Source organism: Vombatus ursinus, unplaced genomic scaffold, assembly GCF_900497805.2.
Source record: "Vombatus ursinus unplaced genomic scaffold, bare-nosed wombat genome assembly UNPS02014812.1, whole genome shotgun sequence".
Lineage (NCBI taxonomy): Eukaryota > Metazoa > Chordata > Mammalia > Diprotodontia > Vombatidae > Vombatus > Vombatus ursinus.
Window position 1 is genome coordinate 91,971,475 of NW_020954590.1, and position 23,848 is coordinate 91,995,322.

General features: G+C 37.8%; 1 protein-coding gene across 2 annotated transcripts in view; it reads right to left on the bottom strand.

The window, feature by feature from the left end:
• Positions 1 to 23,848, bottom strand: part of LOC114053875 (solute carrier organic anion transporter family member 5A1-like) — a 190,847-nt gene that overhangs the window by 39,352 nt on the left and 127,647 nt on the right. For both annotated transcript variants that reach the window (XM_027876984.1, XM_027876983.1), the window contains exons 6-7: positions 7,220 to 7,379; positions 1,474 to 1,715 (exon numbers count right to left, since the gene is read on the bottom strand). In XM_027876984.1, the coding sequence (XP_027732785.1) occupies positions 1,474 to 1,715; positions 7,220 to 7,379 (402 nt within the window). The remainder of the gene's footprint in view (positions 1 to 1,473; positions 1,716 to 7,219; positions 7,380 to 23,848) is intronic.

Consider the following 23,848-nt stretch of genomic DNA (forward strand, 5'->3'; position numbering starts at 1 on the left):
TAGTAATTGCTTGTGCAGAACAAACTACACTTGCCATCCAACCTAGAATCGTAGAATCTCAGAATCTTGGGGCCAAAAAGGACCTGAAAGGCTAACTAACACAACCCAAAGTTCTACCAATCAACCAATCCATTGACAAGCATTTATTAAGTGCCAACTATGTGCTAGGCATGGCACAAGGCATTGGCAATAGAAAGACAAAAACTAAATAATCCCCGAATTTAAGGTGAAGAAAACATACACATACAAGTAAGTACAAAATAAATATAAGGAAAGTTCCATAGGGCTGAGGAGGGGAAGGGACAATGAGCTGGGGGGAATTAGGCACTTGAGATGAGCTTGGAAGGAACCTAGGGATTCTAAGAGGTGTCATGAAGGAGGGAGAGCATTCCAGACCTGTGGAATATGCAAAGGCAAAGAGACAGGACATAAAATAGCACGTTTGAGGAACACAAATGGGACGGTTTGGCCTGACCACAGAGTGGGAGAAGGGCAGTATATCTGCTCAGTCTAGAGTCATGTTATGAAGGGCTCCAAATGCCAAACTGAAGAATTTTTATTTTAACCTCAAGGTTATAAGGAGCCAGTAGAGCTTTTAAGCAGGGGAAGAGCATGGTTAGATCTCTGCTTTGGCAAGGACTGCCACTTTGACAGCTTTGTATCTTAAATGTTTACCAAGTGCCTGGAACATAGTAAGCATTTAATAAGAGTTTGTCAACTGAGTCCACTGTGTGGAGAACAGATTGCTGAGGGAAAAGACTCTGAGGCAGGATGACCCTTTAGAAGGCTATGGCAATAGTTCAGATGAGATATTAAGAGGGCCTGACCTAGCGAGGTGACTGTGTGAGTGGAGAGGAGATGTTAGCCATTGGGCAAGTAGAATTGGAAAGGCTTGGCAAGAGACCCAAACAGGAATACATTCTATAACATCCAGTAAGTGTCCATCTACCACCTGCTTGGAATCTAGGGGAGCCTTGTCTTTTTAGTACGAATCATTTCCCCAGTTCCATAGGCTTCTTGTTGCTCCCCTCCAGTATCAGACGTGGTTTTGCTCGCAGGTTATACATATTCTCATGGAGCCAGGTAACAAAGCAGAACTTTTCAGGGTTGGCATTTTTAGGAAGCAGGGACATCCTATGGAAGCTATCTCAGGGGTAGGGTTAGGGATTAGAACAAGTTAGCACTGTCCTCTGGTCCTTGCTCCTAGCCAGTCACATACCAACCCCTTTCCCATCCAAAAAAGAGCACAAATGCTGGGCAAGTGCCTAAATGCCCTCCATCTCATTCCATCCAAACTCTTCTCTTCTCTGAGTTATCCTGTTCAGTTCCCAAGGCAGGGCTAGGCTTGTATGACCAAGGTGACCTTTGATGCCTCTTCCAGCTCAAAAATAATGACCTTTCAAACCCTGATATTTTACAGTAGCTTCTATTAGTATAATGAAGGCCTCCTTGTAAGGATAATCCAGGGCTCACCTGAGTGTGACTATGATGGCTGATGGCTGAGCACATGCTGTTATGAGAGTAACAATGAAAAGAAAAACAAGGAATGGAATAAGGGTATTACAGGTCCGATTGCACTTCCCAGACACGGCGTAGCCATTCTCGTTGAGATAGGTTTTGACGATGACCATCCGGAGCTGACTCCGCTGTCCCACCGTCGGTGCAGTGATGACCTGTCGACTCTGAACACAGGCACATTCTGTGTAATTACGTACCTGAAGAAAGGAAATGGATAAAATAGCATTCAAGCTAAACACTGTGATCAGCAACAACAACAAAATTCACAGCAGGGAAATAATAAGACTGTGAAAGCAAAATTTCAGAATGAGTGGTTTTTGGATGAACCTTAATTTGTAACTACATGCATTATGCTCACAAAGTTATATGATGTGCTCATCAATAATGACAATCAGCCTCAAAAAGAAAAATAAACTGAACAGGTTAGAATGAATCTAAGTAGAAAATTATATAGGGATAGATAAATTGGTGCAGAAGAAAAAGCACTGAACTTGGAAGCACAGGATCTGGGTTCAAATCCCTACCTTGCTAGGTACTATCTGTGTGACCATAGGCAAGTCACTTAACCTCTTTGGGCTTCAGTTTCCAAATCTGTAAAATGAAGGGATGGACAGGGTGACCACCAAGGTCCCTTCCAGCTCTAAATGCACGATACTATGAAGAACAATGAGGTCCAAAGGACGCACATCTTGTCAGTAAACTCTTCTTAGACCAGTAAAGAATGCTGACCATCAAGGCTTCCTCCATGAACCTTCCCTGTCCACTCCAATGTTCATCTCTCCCTTTTCTTGACTCCTGAAATACTTACTGTCTGTATTATTCATTTAGCTCTCACCACACTATCTTATTTAGTTGTTTAACTATTAGAGTGTATAGTCATCCTGGAAGCCAGGAAAACCTGGATTCAAGGCTCACCTCTGATACAGACTAGCTTGGGGATTCTGGGCAAGGCTAACCTCCCAGTGCCCCAGGCAGCTAACTCTCCGAAAGTAAGTGGAAGACAAGGTGCTGACCTATATTAGCAGAAGGGAGTTTGCTCACTTTGGAGCTCTCTATACCAATGAAGTCAGAGGTCTAGAACATTTGTTTATATGTAGGTCTTATGTCTTTGGCTCTGCTGAGGTATTATTGTGTGTTACATTTCTTTGTGAGCATCAACCCCCCCCACACACACACACATATACATAGTATTAAGCATACTGTTAAGGAATATCACAAAATCCCAGAATTTCAGGGTTAGCAGGAATCTCAGTAGCTAGTAGTCCAACCCATATTTGAATGGGAAGCTCCTTACCAGCTGGAAAACTGATAAATGTTTAATGATGGGCTGGGAGGGAAGGGGTGGAAATGCACATATACATACACTTCTAAGTTTGATCTGCATTATTAAGACTTTCTTAAGTCTAGACAATCAACAAAACAATAAATTAAGCCCAGATTTGTAGCAAATGCTACAATATTTTTGAGGTTTAAATGATCAGACTGAAAATTTAACAATCTGCTCTTACAAGCCAGGTTCTAGCACACCCCTGGGGAAAGGGGTAGTAACTTGGGCCTGTGATTTCATTGATACTGAAAATTCCTGGACAAAGAAACTCCCTTTGCCAATGCAGGTCAGTCCCTTTTCTGCAACTTAAAGTCTTAAGAGAGTTGCTTAGATCACTGTGAAGTAAAATGACTTGCCCTGGGTCTCACAGCCAGTGGATGTCAGAGGTGGCATTTGAATGCAGGTCTTGCAGACACTGAGGCCAATTCTCTAACCACTTTGCCATTTTGCTATAGAAGATACATGTTGTTAATATTTATTAATAATAATCATCATCACAGAATTTTCTCCTTTTAAGTCATAGCAAGTCAGACCCTGTGAGTAAAACTACTTCATCTAGTAGATTACATGATATGGGAAATGGGCAACTTAAAAGTCACTATTATCCTGGCATAATAAACTGAGCAAGGGAATAGTTTTCTAGAAACATTAGTCAGTCAAAATCTCCCCCTATTTTTAATGATACTTTTAATGCAAGGCCAAAACAAGTGAAAAATTAATTCAGCCAACTACCATTTTTGCATTTATAACCAATTAAAATTAAAAAATTATATCAACCACCCTCATTTGACTGATTTTTTGTTTCTCTTTAAAAAAAAATAAACCTGCTGCATTCAATGAATTAGAAAACTACTTTGACATTTTCATCATCCAGTATAGTGGTAAGAAGTGTGACTAAGGAAGGCTGTTTGGCCATCTGCTTGCCATTCAGCAAACAGATGCCATGAAAGAGTTAATGTGCTTACACTAAAGAACTAACTTAATACCAAAGAAATATTTGGGTATTGGACTTAAGGCCTACAATGACTCACGCACTGAATTTGGTCCATTAAATAAAAAAATAAATAAATCATCTATAATCTATTTTACAACTTGCCACTGCATTTTTATGTTTTAAAATAGAAAGATCTTTATATCTATCTATATATATATATATATAATGTTTGTTTGTTTGTTTGTTCAGTATGGTAGCCCCACACCACCAATCCAAGAATGTCAAAGATATTTTAATGTTGTCTCCAAAATAGGTTCTTTTTAGATCCAAAATAGTGTTCTTTTTTTATGTTTGTTTATTTGTTTTGTTTTTTTGGCTAGGCAATGGGGTTAAGTGACTTGCCCAGGGTCACACAGCTAGTACGTGTTATGTGTTTGAGGCCGGATTTGAACTCAGGTCCTCCTGAATTCAGGGCCGGTGCACTATCCACTGCGCCACCTAGCTGCCCCAAAATACTGTTCTTATACAAGAAGACAACACTTTATTTTGGGGAGGGAGTTTACCTATTATTTAATTGATATAAGAATACCCATGTGGAAACTCCCCATTCCAATTGAGCTCAGAAATCTGTTTCTAGCTTATATTCTGAAAGTTCTTGAATTCAGAAGTTGGGCATCATTTGACCAGAGGGAAAGGGTTTCCTTAATAGCATGCTTCTCAGAGGAGAAGACAACCAAGATAGCTAGTTGGCTATCTTGGATTAGAGAAAGCCAATACCTGGAGGACCAGGAGATCTAGACCTATAAATTCCTTGTACAGTAGAGGTGAAACATCAGTAGTACAACAAAATTGTCATTACCTTACAAGAGTGGGCGAGATTATAATGAGCATAAGGGGCTATTTGATCACTGTTTTATGTTTCTTGCATTTGTTTATGTATATCTTTGAGTCTCCATCTTATACATTTTCTGTGGGTTGAAAGAAAGGCTTTCTGATAACCCATTAAAAAAAAAAAAAAAGAAAGTTACTTGAGAAGATAAGTAACTTGCCCATGGTTACACAGCTAGGTTTTGTTAAAGCAGGAATTAAACCTATTTTCTATGCTCTAGGCAGCTAGGTGGCCTTGGAGTCTGGAAGATTCATCTTCCAGAGTTCAAATCTGGCCTCAGACACTTACTAGCTGTGTGACCCTGGGCAAGTCACTTAACCCTGTTTGCCTTGGTTTCACCTGTAAAATGAGCTAGAGAAGGAAATGGCAAACCACACTAGTATCTTTGCCAAGAAAATTCCAAATGGGGCCATGAGGAATTGGACACAACTGAAAATGACCGAACAACAACTTCCAGGCTCTGAAACTTATCCTTTAGTGATTGTGCCACCCTGCCTCACCCACATTAAATAATTGTGTACAGGATAATGTTCAAGTTTCCTGAGGAATATGTTAAATTTTCCTGGGATTCAATTTCTTCATCTACCAAATGGGAATAACAGTATTTGCACCACCTATCTCACAGGGTTGCTATGAGAAAAATGCTTAGTAAATTAGCAGTAATATATTTTATTACAGAAAAAAGAGGCTGCCCAATGCTAAATTGCATGCAAAAAGTAGGAATGATGTCATCAAAGAGGTGAATGACCAGAAACGGACCTGGGCCAGTGATGTTGTAAGAGCACAGGATAATCAGTGATACAATTCTTAGCTGAATTCATATGCAGGTGTTGTCAGCAGATAGGGAAACCCTTTAGGACACTGGGTGGATCTCTCTGGAGGATTTATGGGTAGTCGTGGATTAAAGTCCCAGTGAAAAGGTGGGAATGGATTGTAAGGTGTGTATATGGTGGGAGGGATACCTAAATAAATAAACTCACAGATTCATTGGATTATTAAAGCTTGGCCTGGGAGAGCGCTGTCAAACTCATAGCCAACAACTCACAAAACTCCTGAGTGTGATCCTCAACCAGATTAAAATGTAATTGGGAAATGTTTAACAAAATAAATAAAAATGCAATCCAGCACAGCAAATGTTAATTTGTGGTTTTCTAAGTCTACTGCAGCCCAGGAATCTGTTTCTATTAGAGTTTGACACCACTGGCCTAGAGGATAACAGTGCTGACCTTGAATTCAGGAAGACATGGGCTTAAATCCTACCTCTGGCACTTACTATCCATGTGTTCTCTGAGAAAGTCTGAACCCAGTAACCTCTCTGAGAGACTCTATTTCCTTATTTGTAGTATCAATACAAAGGGAACTATGAGGTTCAATTCAATTCAACCGGTATTTATTCAGTTCCAATTATGTGCTAGGCATTGTGCTAAGCCCTAATAATAAAAGAACAAAAATTACACAGCCCCTTCCTTCAAGGATTTTACATGCTACTTGGGAGACATAGCACCCACTCAGATAAGTAATCACAAGATAAATATAAAGCTATTCTCAATGGCACTAACAACAATGGAAAACAGCTCAAACTGAGACTTGAGGAAAACTAGGGTTACAAAAAGGGGGCCATAACTTCTACACAAGCACTTTACAAACCTTTAAGTGCTACATAAATGTTCTCAGTAACATTATCCTTATTAATCATAATAAATTTTTCTATAGTTAATAGAATCATAGATTCTCAGGATCAGAGGCTTTAGAGCTAGAGGAGAACTTGGAAATAAGCTTATCCAACACTCATTTTATAAAGGAAGACTAAATTCCAGAGAGTTCAACAGATTTGCAGGTAAAAAAAAAAAAAAGACCTAGTCAGTAAAAGAACTAGGATTGGAAACCAAGTGCTCCAACTCTGAATCTAATGCTCTTTCAGCTAGAATGTTTTTTTATGTGTTATTCATAACTTATGGGGAAATGAATTCTCAAAATAAACTTCGAAAGGCTGAACCAACAGAATTATCTTTAACCCGAAGTTTAAAAAAAAAGTATAATATCTCTTTGGCTCCTAAAAACAGCTTATGAGGAGATTTTAAAGACCCCAATTGTGTCAAAAGTATAGCTTACTCACACATCAGATCTAGTTCATGAAATAATAGAGAAGAAATCAAAGACCATTCACTTTACTGTTCTATTTCATGAGCATCAACTGCAGTGGCCATGTTGACCTTCACATTTGCACACAAGAGATGTCAAAAGAAAAAAAAAAAAGAGGAGAGTGATGGAGAGGGGTGAACCTTATCATGTTGCACTGAGCCAGTAATGCAAATAGCCAAAGTGCTGGTGTGGAAGTCAACTGCCTCCTCAAAGCTGAGCTCATCTCTGGAGAAAGGTAATATTGCTTCATTGTCTTTCCTCTAGGTTGTGACAGAAGGCATTTTGATGGTTAGGGTAAGCCTCTAATGAATAAAAATAACTGCATCACAACAGTAAATGAATATCTACATGTCCTGTGTCATGGAAAGGTGGATTAATAACAGTCTGTGAATTTGCCCCAAACACTTACCCCCATACTATGATTACCACTATTGGCACAGCCAGCCAGACAAGGGTTAAAGTATGTAATTCCATCTGATCCACAGACTGGCTCATACTCATGGATTTTACAACCACAGTTAACGTTGCAACTTCCTGTCAGATTCCTGTGGGCCATGGTGAGAGAAGGCCTACAAGCAAAAAGAAGAAGAAAGGTTAGAAATAACAAGTACATAAAACTTAATTTTGAGATAGCTGATCATTACAATTATAGATTTTAGAAAAGAGATGTTTTTTCCAGGTCTTTATTAACAGTGGGGTATGTGGGACCTACATTGCCAGACTTCTTTTACATTATTTCCTTTCGTTCTACATTTCAATCACATTGAACTATGAACCATTCCCTAAACTGAGCATTACATCTCCTGCACCCATGGTTTTGCATGGGCTGTCTCCCATGCCTAGAATGCCCAGGGATGCCTCTTCACTTCCACCTTAGAATCTCTAGCTATCTTCGAAGGCTAAGAAGTCAAGTACCATCTCCTACCCTAAGCCTTTCCCTATTCCCCCAGTTTTAAGTGTTCTTTCCTTTTTTTTTTTTTCAAAATTATCTTGTATTTACTTATCTCTGACTGTGTTGTAACCCAAAGGAGAATGTAAGTTTCTTGAGAACAGGAATTGTTTTTCTTTTCTGTGTTTGCATACCTGGTACAATGCCTTCCTCATAGTAAGTGCTATATACATATATAGTAAGTGTTTATAAAATTCCCCATAGTAAATGCTTAATAAATGTTTGTTGAATTAAATCAAAGCCTTTATTCACATAATTGAAGGAAGAAAAATTTTGCCTTAATATTCTAACATTTCTGGTCTAATATTTTTTTCTTATCTATACAACTACTTTAGTTCTAGTCTTCAATTCAGTGCAAGCCTCTATACTTCCAAATCAGAGAGCACAATGCCCAACACACAGTAAGTGCTTAATAAATGTTTATTCCTTTCCCTTCCTCTTTCAAAAGAAAAATTGCTAATTGAATATGACTACATGAAAATAACCTTTAAATCACTAACAGTTAGAGAAATATCAATAAGAACAACTGTGAGCTATCATCCCACAGAATGCAAGTTGAAAAGGTGACAAAAGATGAGAACAGTTGATGCTGAAAGAACCCAGAGAAGACAAGCACACTGATATTCTGTTGGGGTGCTGTGAAGGGGTACAACCACTCTGGATTCCCTATTCGGAACTGCACAAAAAAGTGACTAAACCACCCATGCCCTGTGACACAAGAATCTCCCTCCATCATCACCATCACCACCACCACCACCACCACCACCACTACTGCCACCACCAAGTAAGTCAAGGACGAAAACAAGGGGCCAATATGGGTATTCATAACAACATTCTTTGTGAGACTAGACAGTTCAAAACAAAGAGGGTATCCATTGTTCGGGGAATGACTAAATAAACTATAGCCTATTAATGGAATGGAATATTACAGTACAACAAGAATGACAACTATAAGGAATTCAGAAAATGTGAGCAGATTTGTATGAACCGATGGAACACAAAATAAACAGTACCAATAAAATACACAATGACTACAACAATGTAAATGAAAAGGTCACAAACAGCACAAATCCCCCTCACAAATCTTCACATTTATCTTTATAATCCTCCCTGTGCAATGGGTAGGAATTAATTTCTCTGTATGGAATTACCTTTAAAAATGGGGAAAAAAGCGTTGGTTTTTTTTCCCCAAAAAACTTTGGAATCAACATAGTGGTATAGCTATTCAGTGATACAATAAAGAAAGCAGTGAGTTAGGTCTGCCCTCCCTCAAGAATGTCTAAGCTCAGAGCATCACTCCTGAGAAAATGGGGGATTTGGCAAAATAACAAATCAGCCAGATTCCAAAGGGGATTACATGAAGTGCTAGGCTGAGCACTCAGCACCATATCTTCCACTTAGCAGGTGTTCAATATTTGTATTTGACTGAAAGCATAGCTCTTCTCAGATAATTATTTCCCTTTCTTTTAATTCTTCACCCACCATCTCTTAGCTAGAAGTTATATTTACAGAAAAGTCATTCATTCATTCAACAAATACTTATTGAGGAATTGTTGTGTGCAAGGCATGTCTTTAGTTAAGTGATCTGACAACAAAGAAGAAAGCAAACCAAGCATCAAACTGGAAATCTCAAAACATTGCTTTTTCCTAAAGGCTTTTCTGCTCTTACCTATTTCCTATTTTGAGAAATGAGTCCCTTGAGTTTAATAAAATAAAAGTAAAATAAAAATATGGCTAAGAGAAACTTCTAAACCAAGCAAGAAAGAATAATTATTTTAATTCATCTCCCTTGCTTACATGGGTGGAAAAACTTGTCAAAGATCCATAGAACTGCATGAATTAATCCATATTAGCACTTTATCAACACAATTCTTTTCTGTGTATCCATTCTCTCTGACAAGCACTTTAAAAACTGATTGCAAAAATAATGATCTGTGAAGGGTCTATCCAATAAAAAAAAATCATCCTATAAAATGGTAAATTTCAACAGCTTCCAAAGATAGTTATCACCATTGCTATTTAGAATGTATGCAGCAAAATGATTTACAGTTTTCTGATTTATGGTTTACATAATAATTCACAATTATTTTACAATGATTTAATGCATCTGCAAAATGATTTACAATTTTTAATTTCTGAGACAATTATTAAACAACTCTAATTTATTCATCTAAATGGGTATCCAGGCAAGAGGGAAGACCTGAAAGAGAAATAGTGAACAAACATTTAACATACTGATTCCAGAAAGACAAAAGCCTTCTGGTATACAGGAAGTGAAACACAGCTCTAGGCCAACCCAGAATGTTTGACTCTCTCAACAAGATGAGGTCATGATGTATGATGCAAAGAAATTATAAAACATGAAACACTCTAAGAAGATCAATGTAGAAGAGCCAAATAGTAAATATAAATAGTAATGAAAGGGAAGTAGGAGGCTTGTGATCAAAAGAATTGGGCAGGGGGAGAGGGAAAGGGACAGGAGAGTCCGAGAGGGGGATATAATCCAACCCCCAAAAGAGAATTGACTTTTGTGGTTGATCCCTAAGTAGAGCTGACAGAAGTCATGCCTGAGGATAATAGTGACTTACTTGAAAGTTTCTCGGTCCAGAAAGCACAGTGGAATAGAATTCTTTTGCTTGTATTCTAAACTGAAAATAGGAGCAGCCAGATACCACTCATTACCCTAAAGTGAATGTATTGTTGGGGTGTATGACATAGTAAGATCTACTAGAAAGCCATGGCACTCCTCTGGAAAAAGATTACATAGGCATTTCACTAATAAACAGACACATTCATTTGATAAAAGAATTTTTGATAAAATATCTTCCCCCAAGTAGATTTCTTTAAATAACAGCTTGCCTTAAGCCATGAAAATCTGCAAGTTGCAGTGAAAGAATTAATTTAATGTGTGTTTGTGTATTTTGCAAGTATGCAGGGACTCTCACAAATTGATGATTTATAGTTGACTCACATAATAAAAACATGGTCTCTGAAAGATTGCTCTGTTTTATTACTGTTCTATTGTATTTTTAGTGAGAACAGAGCAGGGAGGTATTGCATTTACCCATCTGACTGATGAAACTGACATGATATCAGTTTCATATGTAGTTCCCCAAAATGGCAGGTCCCCGCTACTCGTAACAGTCCCTTGAAAATAATACTGTCCCACAAACCACAGGGCAAATGTCATTAAATAAATTTGCTATTGCTAAGTCCTTAGTAAGAATCAATGAGGTTAGTGGGAAGGAAATGTAAGCCTACTGTGTGACAGGCACTGTGCTAAGCACTTTACAAATATTGTATTATTTGATCTTCACAACAACCCTGGGAAATAGGTGCTATTATGATCCCCATTTTATAGTTGAGGAAACTGAGGCAGACAGAAGTTAAGTGACTTGCCCAGGGTCATACAGCTAGTAAGCATCTGAGGCCAGATTTAAACTCAGTCTTCTTGACTTCAGGCCTGGCAATCTCTCCACTAGCTGCCCTCTTAATTAGAGCAAAGATGTGGAGATGAAGTGTTTTCTATGTGAAGAACAAGGACAGTGTGGCTAACCCAAAAAGTGAATGGGAGAAAAGTAATGGACAGTGAGCCTGGAAAAGTAGTATGGGGCTAGTTTTTGAAGGGCTTTAAATGCAGAAAAATAAATGAACAACAACAAAAAAAACATTCCTATAATGTAGAGTTTTAGAGAACTGCCTGAAGAACTAATAGATTAAGTGACTTGCCCAGGTTGACACAGTCATTATGTGTCAAAGGTCAAACCTGAACCCAGGTCTTCCTTTCTCTGAAGCAGGCCTTCCATTCACTCAACCCATGTGGCCTCTCAACTGAGATACAGATGACAGCTATGAATTTTTCAGTTCTTATTTACAGCAACAATTTTTTTAAAAGTGTTAAATTTTTTAAAAATTGTAAAAACTTTTTAAAAATTTAATTTTTTAATTTAAAAAACTTAAGTTGTAAAATAATATTAAAGACTAAAATCAGGTAAATATAAATACTAAAATAATTTAATATGATGTACAAAATAAAGCTCAAAGAAATAAATACTTCCAATTTCACAGACTCATAGAGCGCTAGAATAAAAAGTACCTTGTAGAGATTATAAAGTCCAATACTCTTATTTTATAAAGAAATAAACTAAGACTCAGAGTTTAAGTAAATGATTAACATCACAGATTGACCGTTAGTAGTAAAGCCAGAACCTGCCAGACCTCAAATCCCCTAACAAACCCACTAAGTGTCCAATGCATAGATAAGAGTATTGGACTTGAAGAAAGACCTGGGTTTGAATACTGCCTTAAACTCTAACCAGCCTCTGACCCCAGGAAAATCACTTAACCTATTTCAGCCTCAGTTTCCTGCTCTGTAAAATGAGGATAATTACGATACCTACTTCCCAGAGTTGTGGCTGACAATCAAATGACATAACAGAGGTGAAGCATTTTGTAAGCCTTAAAGCATTACAGAAATGCTAACTCTTAATTTCTAGTCCTGAGAACTTTCATTCTGCCTCACTTCCCATTTTTATACCTTTCCCACTAATCCATAACCAGAATGATAAAGACAGAGCATTGTACAGTTTGACAGTAAAGGTCATCTATCTAATCCATCTCCTAGCTGAATTCATTATAGTATTAATCTTATACAAAGACTTTGATTAGAATGTTATTTTCTAGCTCAGCCGAAATTTTTTGGAGTCAAAAAGCCATTCAGTTTATAAAATGTCAACCTTCAAGTCACAGGTTCTGAGTGGAAGAATATCTGAAATCATCTAGTGCAACCTCTTTGTTTTACACATGATAATTTGAGGCCTAGAGAGGATAAACAACTGTCTCGAGATACGCAGGTAATCATACAACCCAACCAATTCAATTCAATTTAATAAATATCTCTTAAGCACCAACTACATACCAAGCACTATACTAGGCATAGAAGATACAAAGACAAAAAGGAAAATAGTCCCTGCTGTCAAGGAGCTTATATTCCGTTAGGGAGAAACACTTTTCCACTAGGAGGTACACTGTCAACAAATTCATTCAATAAGCATTTATTAAGCACCTTCTAAGTGCCAGGCACTATGCTAAATCTATGTGTGATGTTAATCATTTACTTAAACTCAGAGAGTTAGTTTCTTTCTTTATAAAATAAGAGTGTTGAACTTTATAATCTCTACAAGGTCCTTTTTATTCTAGTGCTCTATGAGTCTATGAATTTGGAAGTATTTATTTCTTTGAGTTTTACTTTGTACATCATATTAAATTATTTTAGTCCTTTAAATCAAAGAATGATTTAAAAAAAATCTTTGCTCTCAAAGAGTTCATAGTCTAATGCAAGAGACAATATGCAAACAACTATGCATTACGTATATCTGTGTGTATATACATTTATGTATCTGTGTGTGTATTGGAGATAATTTCAGACGGAAGGCACTAGGATTATGGGGGATGGGAAGGCTTTTAGATTTTAGAGGGGATTTGAAAGAAACCAAGGACAGAAGGAAGGAGTGAGAAGGGGCCTGGGGAATGGCCAGTGAAATGACAGAATAGGATGTAAGAGTATCTTGTGAGAGGCACAATAAAGAGGTCAGTATCACTGGACCACAGAGTATATGGAGGAAAGTATTACTGGAAAGTAGGAAGGGAATGAATTTTAAAAGTCTTTAAAAGTCGAACGGGATTTTATATTTGATGCTGGAGGTGATAGGAAGCAATGAGAGTTGACTGAGTCGGGGCAGGGGGAGGGGAGAAGGAGGAGGTGACATGATCAGAGAGGACAATCAATTTGACAGCTGAGTGATGGATGGATGGATGGACTAGGAGTAGAAAGAGACTTGAGGCAGGACCAACCAGCAGGCTATTGGAACAGGCATGAAGTGATAAGCACCTGCACAGATAATGAAATAAAAAAGCATCCTGAGTCCCTTCCCTAGGATAGTGTGGGCAGGGGGGAAGAACAGGTAGACAGAAACAGCCAGAATAACTGATATGTTGACAAGTGGCATACTCTGACACCAAAGAAATTGCACTAAGTGTAGTGTGAATTCTTATCTGGCTTATTCATGACTACTGTGTTCAAAAGGTGTCTGGACTCTGCTTACCTTAGTTTGGCACATTTGCAATAGATTACAGCTCCCTTTGTCCTGCTTAGTCATGTAATACTACCCTTACACACTGTCACTGCCACCTGGACCCAACCTATATGTCTGGACAGGACTACTTTTACTAGAATTTACCTCAAGGCTGCTTTCCTTCTCAAAGACCAGAACAGAACGCTGAAAAATTAGGAGGCCAGCAAGCTGATAAGCACCATGTCCTTTATATATATATGAATATGGATGGTTTGTGGATTATTAGTAAACCCCATGGTTTGCTTTTAGGAGTTCAGGTCTCTACTTCTTTTCCTTAAGTTCTAGAAAGCACAGTTCTGACCATGCGACCACCCCCCCAAAATTCCAGCGGCTGCCTATCACCTACAGAATCAAATACAAAATGCTCTGTCATTCAAAGCTCTCTATAATCTACTCTTCACCTACCTTTCCAGTTTCCGGTTACCCCCCCACCCACCCACATACACACAAATACTCTTTGATCCAATAACATTGGCCTCCTGGCTGTTCTATGAACATGACACTCCATCTCTGGGCATTTTCCCTGGTTGTCCTCCATGTCTAGAATGCTCTCCCCCCTCAACTCCACCTACTGACTTCCTTGGCCACCTTTAAGTACCAACTAAAATCCCATATTCTATAGGAAGCCTTTCCAAACCCCTCTTAATTCCAACACCTTTCCTTCTGTTAATTATTTCCTATTTTGTATCTTCACCACTTAGCACAGTGCCTAACATATAGTAGCTGCTAATATCTGTAGACTGACTGACTGACTGATGTAACAACACTAGCTCAAGCAGTGAATCCCTGGAGTGAGACAGTTTGGATATACAAATCCCAATCCAGTACTCTTTTCAAGATACCTTTCCACCACCGTAAAAGGTAAATTTGCAGTCAAAGGCTAGTCTCACCCAGCTTTCTTCCTTTACCAGGAATTTTGCTTTCTCTAGTATGAATGAATGTTTTTTTCTATTATTGTTTCCTATTAATCACAGAGAAGGTCTTAATATGCCTTTTCTAATATCAAGAGTTTCTTTCCCTTAAGGCAGCTAGATGACTCTGCGGATAGAGCACCCGCTCTGGAATCAGGAAGACCTGAGTTCAAATCTGACCTCAGATACTTGACACTTACTAGCTGTGTGACCCTGGGCAAGTCACTTCACCCCATTGCCTCACTGCCAAAAAAAAAAAAAAAAGGTTTTTTTCCCTTCCTCTGCCCACAGAGGAAAATAAGACACAGAAATAGCCATATGAAGCTATGCTGAGTTTAAGAGTTCTATCCTTATTTTCTCTGCAAAAAGGTGGTCATTTTCCAATTCTTAAAGTAAGCCATCACCCCTCCTGTTGATTTTCTGACTGGCAACTACTAAGGCAGGGGTGATTTGAAATTTATATACATTAAGACTTCAATTAGCAGACTCAGAATATCTAATACCTGTGATATTGATTAGTCATCTGTGATGCAAACCCGAAAATATATATTCCTTATAAAACATGTGAACAAAATTTAAATATGGGTTTTAAACATGGATTTAAAATGGTTTTATGAAAATAGTTAAAAACATCTGAAAAAATCTTGTTCATACTGAAAAATAAGGACCTCAAAATTTTCCACACTTCCAATTACAGTAGGAATTTTGTGAACCACATTATTAACTTACTAGAAGCTTGAATCCTCCACAACATCTAGATTCCTGTTACATATCTGCTTCACACTACAAGGGACTTAATTAAAATCACAAGCTTTCAACTGAGTCTGAGGACAAAAAGCTTTTACATTTCTTTCATGGAATCCAAAACATTTAACTAACCCTAAAGTTATAGAAATATCAAGTGATCTTTCCCTTTTCAGTCAGCAAAGCACGGAAAGAAAAAAAAAAAATGCCTGCAATTTGCCTAGCCAACAAGATGCTGCAATGATACACATCAGCATTTTCTGCTTTTGTTCTTAAACAAAGCTGACTATGTAAGATCAGATTGTTATCTTTAGGTCTGACTTGGATCTGTCTTTATGGAAGGTACACATGGTTTCTTAACTTTGACACAAGTGTATGATGAGGCCATAGTTAAATCATTTTAATGTCCAGGAAAGATGTCAAGTGGAACAGGAGATGACTCAAACCTCATGCCTCTACTGGAACTCTGAAAATAAAATGGAATTCAACTCAACATCCATTTCTGGAGCATCTACTATGTTTGGTTTTCACGTAATCTCCAAATTGGAAGGATTTCAATGGGAGGCCATCTAATCCAACTGTTAGCTAAGCAAAAATCCCCTCTCGAATATGCATTGCTTTTGCTTGGAGAACATGCCATGAGAATGTCAGTTAAAAGAAATGAGCTTGTTTATCTTCAAGAAAAGAAGAATGGGCTGGGAGAGGGAAACAGAAGTATAGAGAGGAATAGGATAATATTTAAAGGATATACATACTCACATATAGAGGAAATGATACTGTATTAAGATCTACCATGACGGGGAATCCACTATTCCAGAGAAAGCCCATTCCACTCTAGGAAAACTCCAATTGTTAGAAAAAAGTGTGCTTACATCAAGTTTAAATTTGACTCTGCTACTTGTATCCATTACTCCTTGTTCTGTTCTCTAGGACCAAGCAGAAAAAAAGCTAATCCTTCTTCCCCACAATAGCTTTTAAAACATTTGAACTGCCATATTTCCTTCCCTTTTTTGCCACGCTAAATATTCCCAATTCCTTTAACTAATCCCCATGTGGTATGATCTTGAGGCCTTCCATAATCCTGACTATATCACAAGACTAATTTTCCTCATGAATAAAAAGGCTTTTACTTTTTATTTCCAAACATATCTAACAATTCCTATATGTGACTAAAATATATAGCTAGCTAATCTAATCCAAAAATATGACTAAAGATAGCATAGATAATCCTAAAGCATACGTTAACAACTGCAAGACCAAAAAAAAAAAATAAGCCTTTTTTGTCACTACACAGATTTGCCTTAAAATGAAGCATCATGTGCAAGCCATTGCATGGTTACAGCATATCAACTTGATTTGAGCAGTGGGAAAGAGAAGTGGAATCAGTACAAATGGATTCACATTGATAGGGAAGAGTGTTCTTGTTCAGCTATTTCAAGGCAAACAGAGTTAAGTGACTTGCCCAGGGTCACACAGCTAGTAAATGTCTGAGGCCAAATTTGAACTCGAGTCTTCCGAACTAGCAGAATGCCTTGAAGAGAGTGGACTTAAAGGAGATCAGGAAGGAAGGGTTGTCTAGCTGGAAGGACTAGTACATAGGATTATAGAAGCTCTACTGCCCAGTTGCAAAGAATCGGTGCGATATAATAGAATGAGCAATTAAATGTCAGGAGTCCTAATATTTAGTCTATACAGACTCTGCCACTACATTATTGCCTCATCTTTATAAACAGAGTCAAACTAAATCCATGAGATCTCTTCTAGCACTAAGATCTTAGTAAAATAAAGTTCTTATGTTTGTTACCAAGGGAAAAAGAGAGAGACAGAGAGATAGTGACACAGAGAAAGAGATAGAGACAGACAGAAAGACAGAGATAGAGACAGAGAGATAGACAGGCAGATGGAGACAGAGAGGATACCCTGTCTCTTCACTTACTAAATCTGTGGAGTATAAATCCAGTTTCCCCTACCACAATATAATTATCTAATAATGACAACATTCTGTTTTTATGCCTCGAAAAACAAAAAAAAAGTTTCTTAATCAAGTATTTAGGGAAAAAGTTATTAAAACTTAAGTATATTTAAACCAACTCCATTTATCTTCCTTAGTGAGAAGCACTGAGGTCTCCAACAGAGCGTGTATTGCAGCATTACAAAGAAAGTAATAGTTGACCACACTTCATAATCAGAACCCAATGCTGAGGTAAGGTAACAAAGTTTTGGGGGAAAGTAGTTTAGATGATTCAATAATCAGAGTCATTTCTTTGGCACCGATATGGAATTAGTATCCTTTTGTGATTTTATTGTCATTACCATCTGAGACACTTGGAGGATTCAGACTGGGGCTTTTGATGATTTTTCATTATCCAGGCTCCAGCCGATATACTGATTCATTTCCAACTCAAGTAATTATATTCTCAGTACCTAGAGTTTCCCCTGCAGTTTTAGTTGGGAAGTTTAATTCACCTTCTGCCTGCATCTGATAACTATGAACTCCAACGTCTTGGACATCTTGAAACACAAAAACAACTGATTCAATTCAGCCAGCAGTGACTGAGCACCTGTACAATGTGAGAAGAGATGAACTCTAGGGGGTTTGTGCAACCATTTAAAAAGTGGTTTGGGATGTTTGGGCTTCTTAACCCTTTTTTGTTGTTTTTTTTTCTTTTGTTTACTGGATCCCTTTGTTACTCTGGGGGAACTTCCTGACCTCTCCTCATAAAAATGCTTTTAAATGTATAAAATAAAATACAAGGGAATAAATAAATGAATTAATTAATTAATTAATTGATTAATTAATTAATTAATAAAATGCAAAGGAAACCAATCATATTGAAATACAATTTTTAAAAATGTTTTACAACTTCCATGGAGTGACAGCTAGGTGACTCAGTGGATAGAGTACTGGTTGTAGTCAGTAGGATCTGAATTCAAATCCAGCCTCAGATACTTACTAGCTGTGTGACCCTGGGCAAGTCACTTAATCCCATTGCCTCAAAAAAAAAAAAAAAGTTCAATGGATTCTAGGTTAAGAACCCCTGCTATACATTTGGCTGACACTTCACTGTCCATTTCTTTCAACTCCATGCTCTTCTTCGAGCAATTGGGTCTGGAGGTAAAACAAATGCTTTATTGCAACTTCTTTGATTTAAAAAGTTCAGTTTAATTGAACAAACATTTATTAAACACTGACTAGAAGGCACCGTGCTAGACGGTACAGTAGATAGAATGCTGGGACTGGAATCAGGAAAACCTGAGTTCAAATCTGGCCTCAGGCACTTAAGAGTTATATGACCCTGGACAAGTCATTTAACCCTTCTTTGCCTCAGTTTCCTCTTCTAAAAAATGGGAATAGTAATAGCCCCTATCTCCCATGGTTGTTGTGAAGATCAAAGGAAATAATAATTGTAAAGCATTTGGCACAGTGTCTGGCACAAAGTAAGCACTATAAAAATGTTAGCTATTATTAGCCATTATTATGGGTCAAAAATGAAAAATACTCTCTGCCCTCAAAGAGATTACATTCTACTGGAGAAACCTGTTCAATAAACTTAAGGTATAAGTCCTAAAATTTGCATAAAAAATATAGGAATATAAAGCAAGACTTTAACTAGGGTTAAGCTTTATTATTATCATAGTTTAGGGTTCACAGTTTTATTCTATTTTTGTTCTAAAAAGCTTAGCTCTTTGAAATCTATAAAAGTTTTGTGGATTATTATTATAGAAATATGTAACATTTTTATTTGGAGGTCCTTGGATCAAAATTTGAAGAAATCTAACTTATGGGTATCTCTACTCCTGAAATATTATAACAATAATAGCGCATCATGATTTATAATAGCGCTTTCAAGTCTGTAAGGCATTTTACAGATATCTCATTTTTTTCTCACAACAACCCTGGGGGAGAGGTGATATTACTTCTACAAAACCCCATTTTACAGATGAGGAAACTGAGGTCGAAGGTAATTTGTCCAGGGTCAAACAGCCAGTATGAACTCAGACCTTCCTAACTCTAGGTAAAGCACTCTATCGACTATGCCACCTCCTTTTGTTACTGTTCAGTCATTTTTCAGTTGTGTGTGATTTTCTGTGACCCAATTTGGAGTTTTCTTGGCAAAGTGGTTTGCCATTTCCTTCTCCAGCTCATTTTACAGATCAAGAAACTGAGAGAAACAAGGTTAAGTGACTTGCCCAGGGTCACACAGCTAGCAAGAGTCTGAGGCCAGATCTGAATTCAGGAAGATGATGGAACCTTATCCACTGTGTCACCTAGCTGCCCCTACTACGCCATCTAGCAGCCTGTAAAATGGACATTTATTGTGGGGTGGTGTGGGGGGGGTTCTGGTTAGGATCCTTAAGGCACATACAAAATTAAGTTAAATAAAATTTAAAATAATTCAAATTTCTGAATAAAACACACAACAAACAGAAATGTTTCAATCAAATGTGCTGGTTGATTTTTCTGTTCCAGAAAACTGTTAACATTCCATTTATTTCTGTCCTAAATCACAATGTGCTACATGTCAGGCTTCTGCTTGTAATACAATGGCAAACATTTCTGAAAGCAGAAATGACATCTTTGTTTATCATATTAAGTTTCAAACTTAAGACCTGAAAGGGCAAAGGAGAAAAGGGATGAAATCTTTTTTTGATAAAGGCATTGATCTAGCAGAGAGAGGTCAGTGTTGCCACTAAGTTGTTTAAATAGAAAATAATCACTCTCATGAAGTGGAGGCAAAGCTTCTAAACAAAAATGAACTTAATGCGGTATTTGTTTCTGTGTGTGCTTCTATGTGTGACTACATGTGTGTGTTTTCAGTGTAAGTATAACCAGTGCGTATAGCTGTAGAGTGTAACATTGCCTGTGGGTACCCAAAGCTATCCTTTCTGCTCCATATTCCACGCTAAATAGGGACAGAACTGAATGTTCTGACACCTTTCCAGTCTCTACCCTAGGGAGTAGTTGAGGGTGTGAACTTTTCTCTAGTCAAGTCCCCTCCTTTCTACTCTCCTTTCTCTAGGGAGATTTAACCAGTCACATGCTGTTACAACAATTAGCTGTGTTGCCTGAGGGCAATATAGGCCCTCTGGTTCAGGTGTCCCCTCCTCTGAGGTTTTAGAGGAAGTTTATATCAAACCAAATGTTAGTAGTATGATGATAGCTCAGAGCTCCAAGTTAGGAAAATTCCTAACATTCAGGCAGAAATTTGACTCTGCTCTAATTTTAAATTATGGCCACCTCTAACTAACTCCTAGAGCAGCTGGGTGGTGCAATGGATAGAGTGCCAGGCCTGCAGTCAACAAGACTTATCTTCCCGAGTTCAAATCTGACCTCAGACATGCATTAATTGTGTGACCCTGGACAAGTCATTTAACCCTGTTTGCTTCAGTTTCCTCATCTGTAAAATGAGCTGGAGAAGGAAATGGCAAATCACTCCAGTATCTCTGCCAAGAAAATCCCCAAAAGGAGTCACGAAGAGGACATGACTGAAAAACAACTAAACAACAACAACTAACCCTTGGCCTCCTTTTGCTCGAGGTAAAAATCAGGATACAGGAAGTTGTTAGGTAAGAGAAATGAATAGAGTATATTACATTACAGTATCTGTTATTTAACAGGCACATTTGAACAGAATTTGTGGAAACAGTAAACCCTTAGTTGGAATGTTCCTTAGTCCTTAAAAAGTTATGTACCACCACAGCCCTAGTCTCACAACATCTCTGGGATACCTGTAAGGGCCCAATAGCCGTCCCTGAAGTTTGTCTTTTCTGCCAAAGGTCAAGCCTCCTTCTACAATCACCTTTCTGTCATTCCTTTTGTTTGTGGTTTTTTTGTTTTATTTTTTGGGGGGCAATGGGGTTAAGTGACTTGCCCAGGGTCACACAGCTAGTAAGTGTTATGTGTCTGAGGCCAGATTTGAACTCAAGTCCTCCTGAATTCAGGGCCAGTGCTCTATGCACTGCACCACCTAGCTACCCCTCCAACATTCCTTCTGACTGTTGCCCCACGTGAGCACTGGGTCAGGCTGGGAACAGTCTGTATACTGTTCTGCTAGAATCCCACTCTCATCAGAATTGGTCCAAAGAGGGAAGAATATATGTGTGTGTGTGTGTGTCTGTGTGTGTCTGTGTGTGTGTGTCTGTGTGTGTCTGTGTGTGTGTGTGTACACACACAGACACACACACACACAAAAGTATATAGAAATCTATCTTACTGAATAGGAAAATAGGAGGGGAAAGAGATAAGAAAAAGAGGGATATGATAAAAGCGAGAGCAAATTAGGGGAGGCAAAGGTTGCATCAAAATAGACTTTTGAGGGGGGATAGTATAAAAAGAGAGATAGAAGGATAAACAGAGGAAAATGAGATGGAGAAAAATACACAGTTAGTAATCATAACAGTGAATGTGAACAGAATGAGCTCACCCATAAAACAGCAGTGGATAGTAGAATCCAACAATATGTTCTTTACAAGAGACACAAGTGAAACAGAAAGACATACATAGAGTTAATATAAAGGCCTGGAGCAGAATCTAATATGTTTCAGCCGAAGTTAAAAAAAAGGCAAGGGTAGCTATCAGAATCTCAGGTAAAACAAGAGCAAAAATAGACCCAATTAAAAGAAATAATCAGGGAAACTATATTTGTTGAAAGGTACCATAGACAATAAAGTAATAAAAAAATTTTACAGCAAGTTTCTCTGATAAAGGCCTCATTTCTCACACATATGCTGAATATAAACCTGGGTCAAATTTATAAAATAAGAGCCATTCCCCAGCTGATAAATGGTTAAAGGGTATGAACAGGTAGTTTTCAGAAGAACAAATCAAAGCTATCTATAGTCATATAAAAAAATGCTCTAAATCATTATTGATTAGAGAAATGCACATTTAAACAATTCTTTTTTTTTCTAAGTTTTTAGGCAATTGGGGTTAAGTGACTTGCCCAGGGTCACACAGCTAGTAAGTGTCAAGTGTTGGTCTGAGGCCGGATTTGAACTCAGGTCCTCCTGACTTCAGGGCCAGTGCTCTATCCACTGAGCCACCTAGCTGACGCTACATTTAAACACTTCTGAGGTACTACTTCACACCTATTAGAAATGACAAAGCTGGAGGGGATGTGGGAAAATAGGTACACTACTGAAGTGTAGGCAGAGTAGTGAACTGGCGCAACCATTCTGGAGAACAATTTGGAACTATGCTCAAACAGGTCTAGTGGAACGTGTGGCTTAGCACAATTTCTGTCAACCTAGAAATGAAGATTCATTCTAAAAAAATAACTCACCTGAGCTAAACTGTATATGCTTCTGTAAATAAAGTCTCTGCTACTCAAAACAAAAACAAATAAACAAAAAAAAATGCCTGTGCATACCCTTGGACTCAGCAATACCACTACTACTAGGTCTGTATCCCAAAGAAACCAAAGAAAAAGGATGTGTACAAAAATCTTTATAAGCAGCATTTTTGCAGTGGCAAAGAACAGGAAATCAACGGGACGTTCATCAATTGGCACATGACTGAACGAGTTGTGGCATATGATTTTATGTAGTACTATTGTGCTATAAGAAATGACTGATGGGGGGATGGTTTCAGAAAAACAGGGCAAGAAGTACATGAACTGATGTAAAGTGAACTGAGAAGAATCAAGAGATCATTATGCAAACAGTAACAGCAATGTTATAATGATGATCAACAGTGAAAGACTCGTGATCAATGCTCTGATCAATACAATCATCCAAGACAACCCCAAAGGACTCAAGAGGAAAAAATGCCATCCACCCTCAGACAGAGAACTGATGAACTCTGAGTGCACATTAAAGTACAACTTGTTTTATTTCTTTATTTTTCTTTTTTTTTAATATGGCTAATATGTAAATATGCTTTACATGATTTCACACATATAATTTAAAGTATCATTGAACTCAGCAAGTGGGGAAGGGGGTGGAGGAGGGAGAAAATTTAAAACTCAAAATTTTAAATGAAAAGAATGTTTAAAAAGAATAATTTTTTCAGAAGTAAATCTGACCTTTCATACGAGGTTTCTTAAGATTCTGAGTCAGTTTAACCCAAAATATCATACATATTTATGGGTATCCCACGAATGTTAGCCACAGATGTCTATACTGTGTTCCATAAGCAACAGTTTACCTGACTGCCAATCACCTTGAATGATCTTACCACATAGAGCAGCACAGGAGGAAACTATGTCTTTTACTTGTAATCCTGATAGGACTTTTTAATTTTGTTTCTCTCTCTCTCTTTTTTTTTTTTTATAACCTAAATGACTTGGAAATACATACAT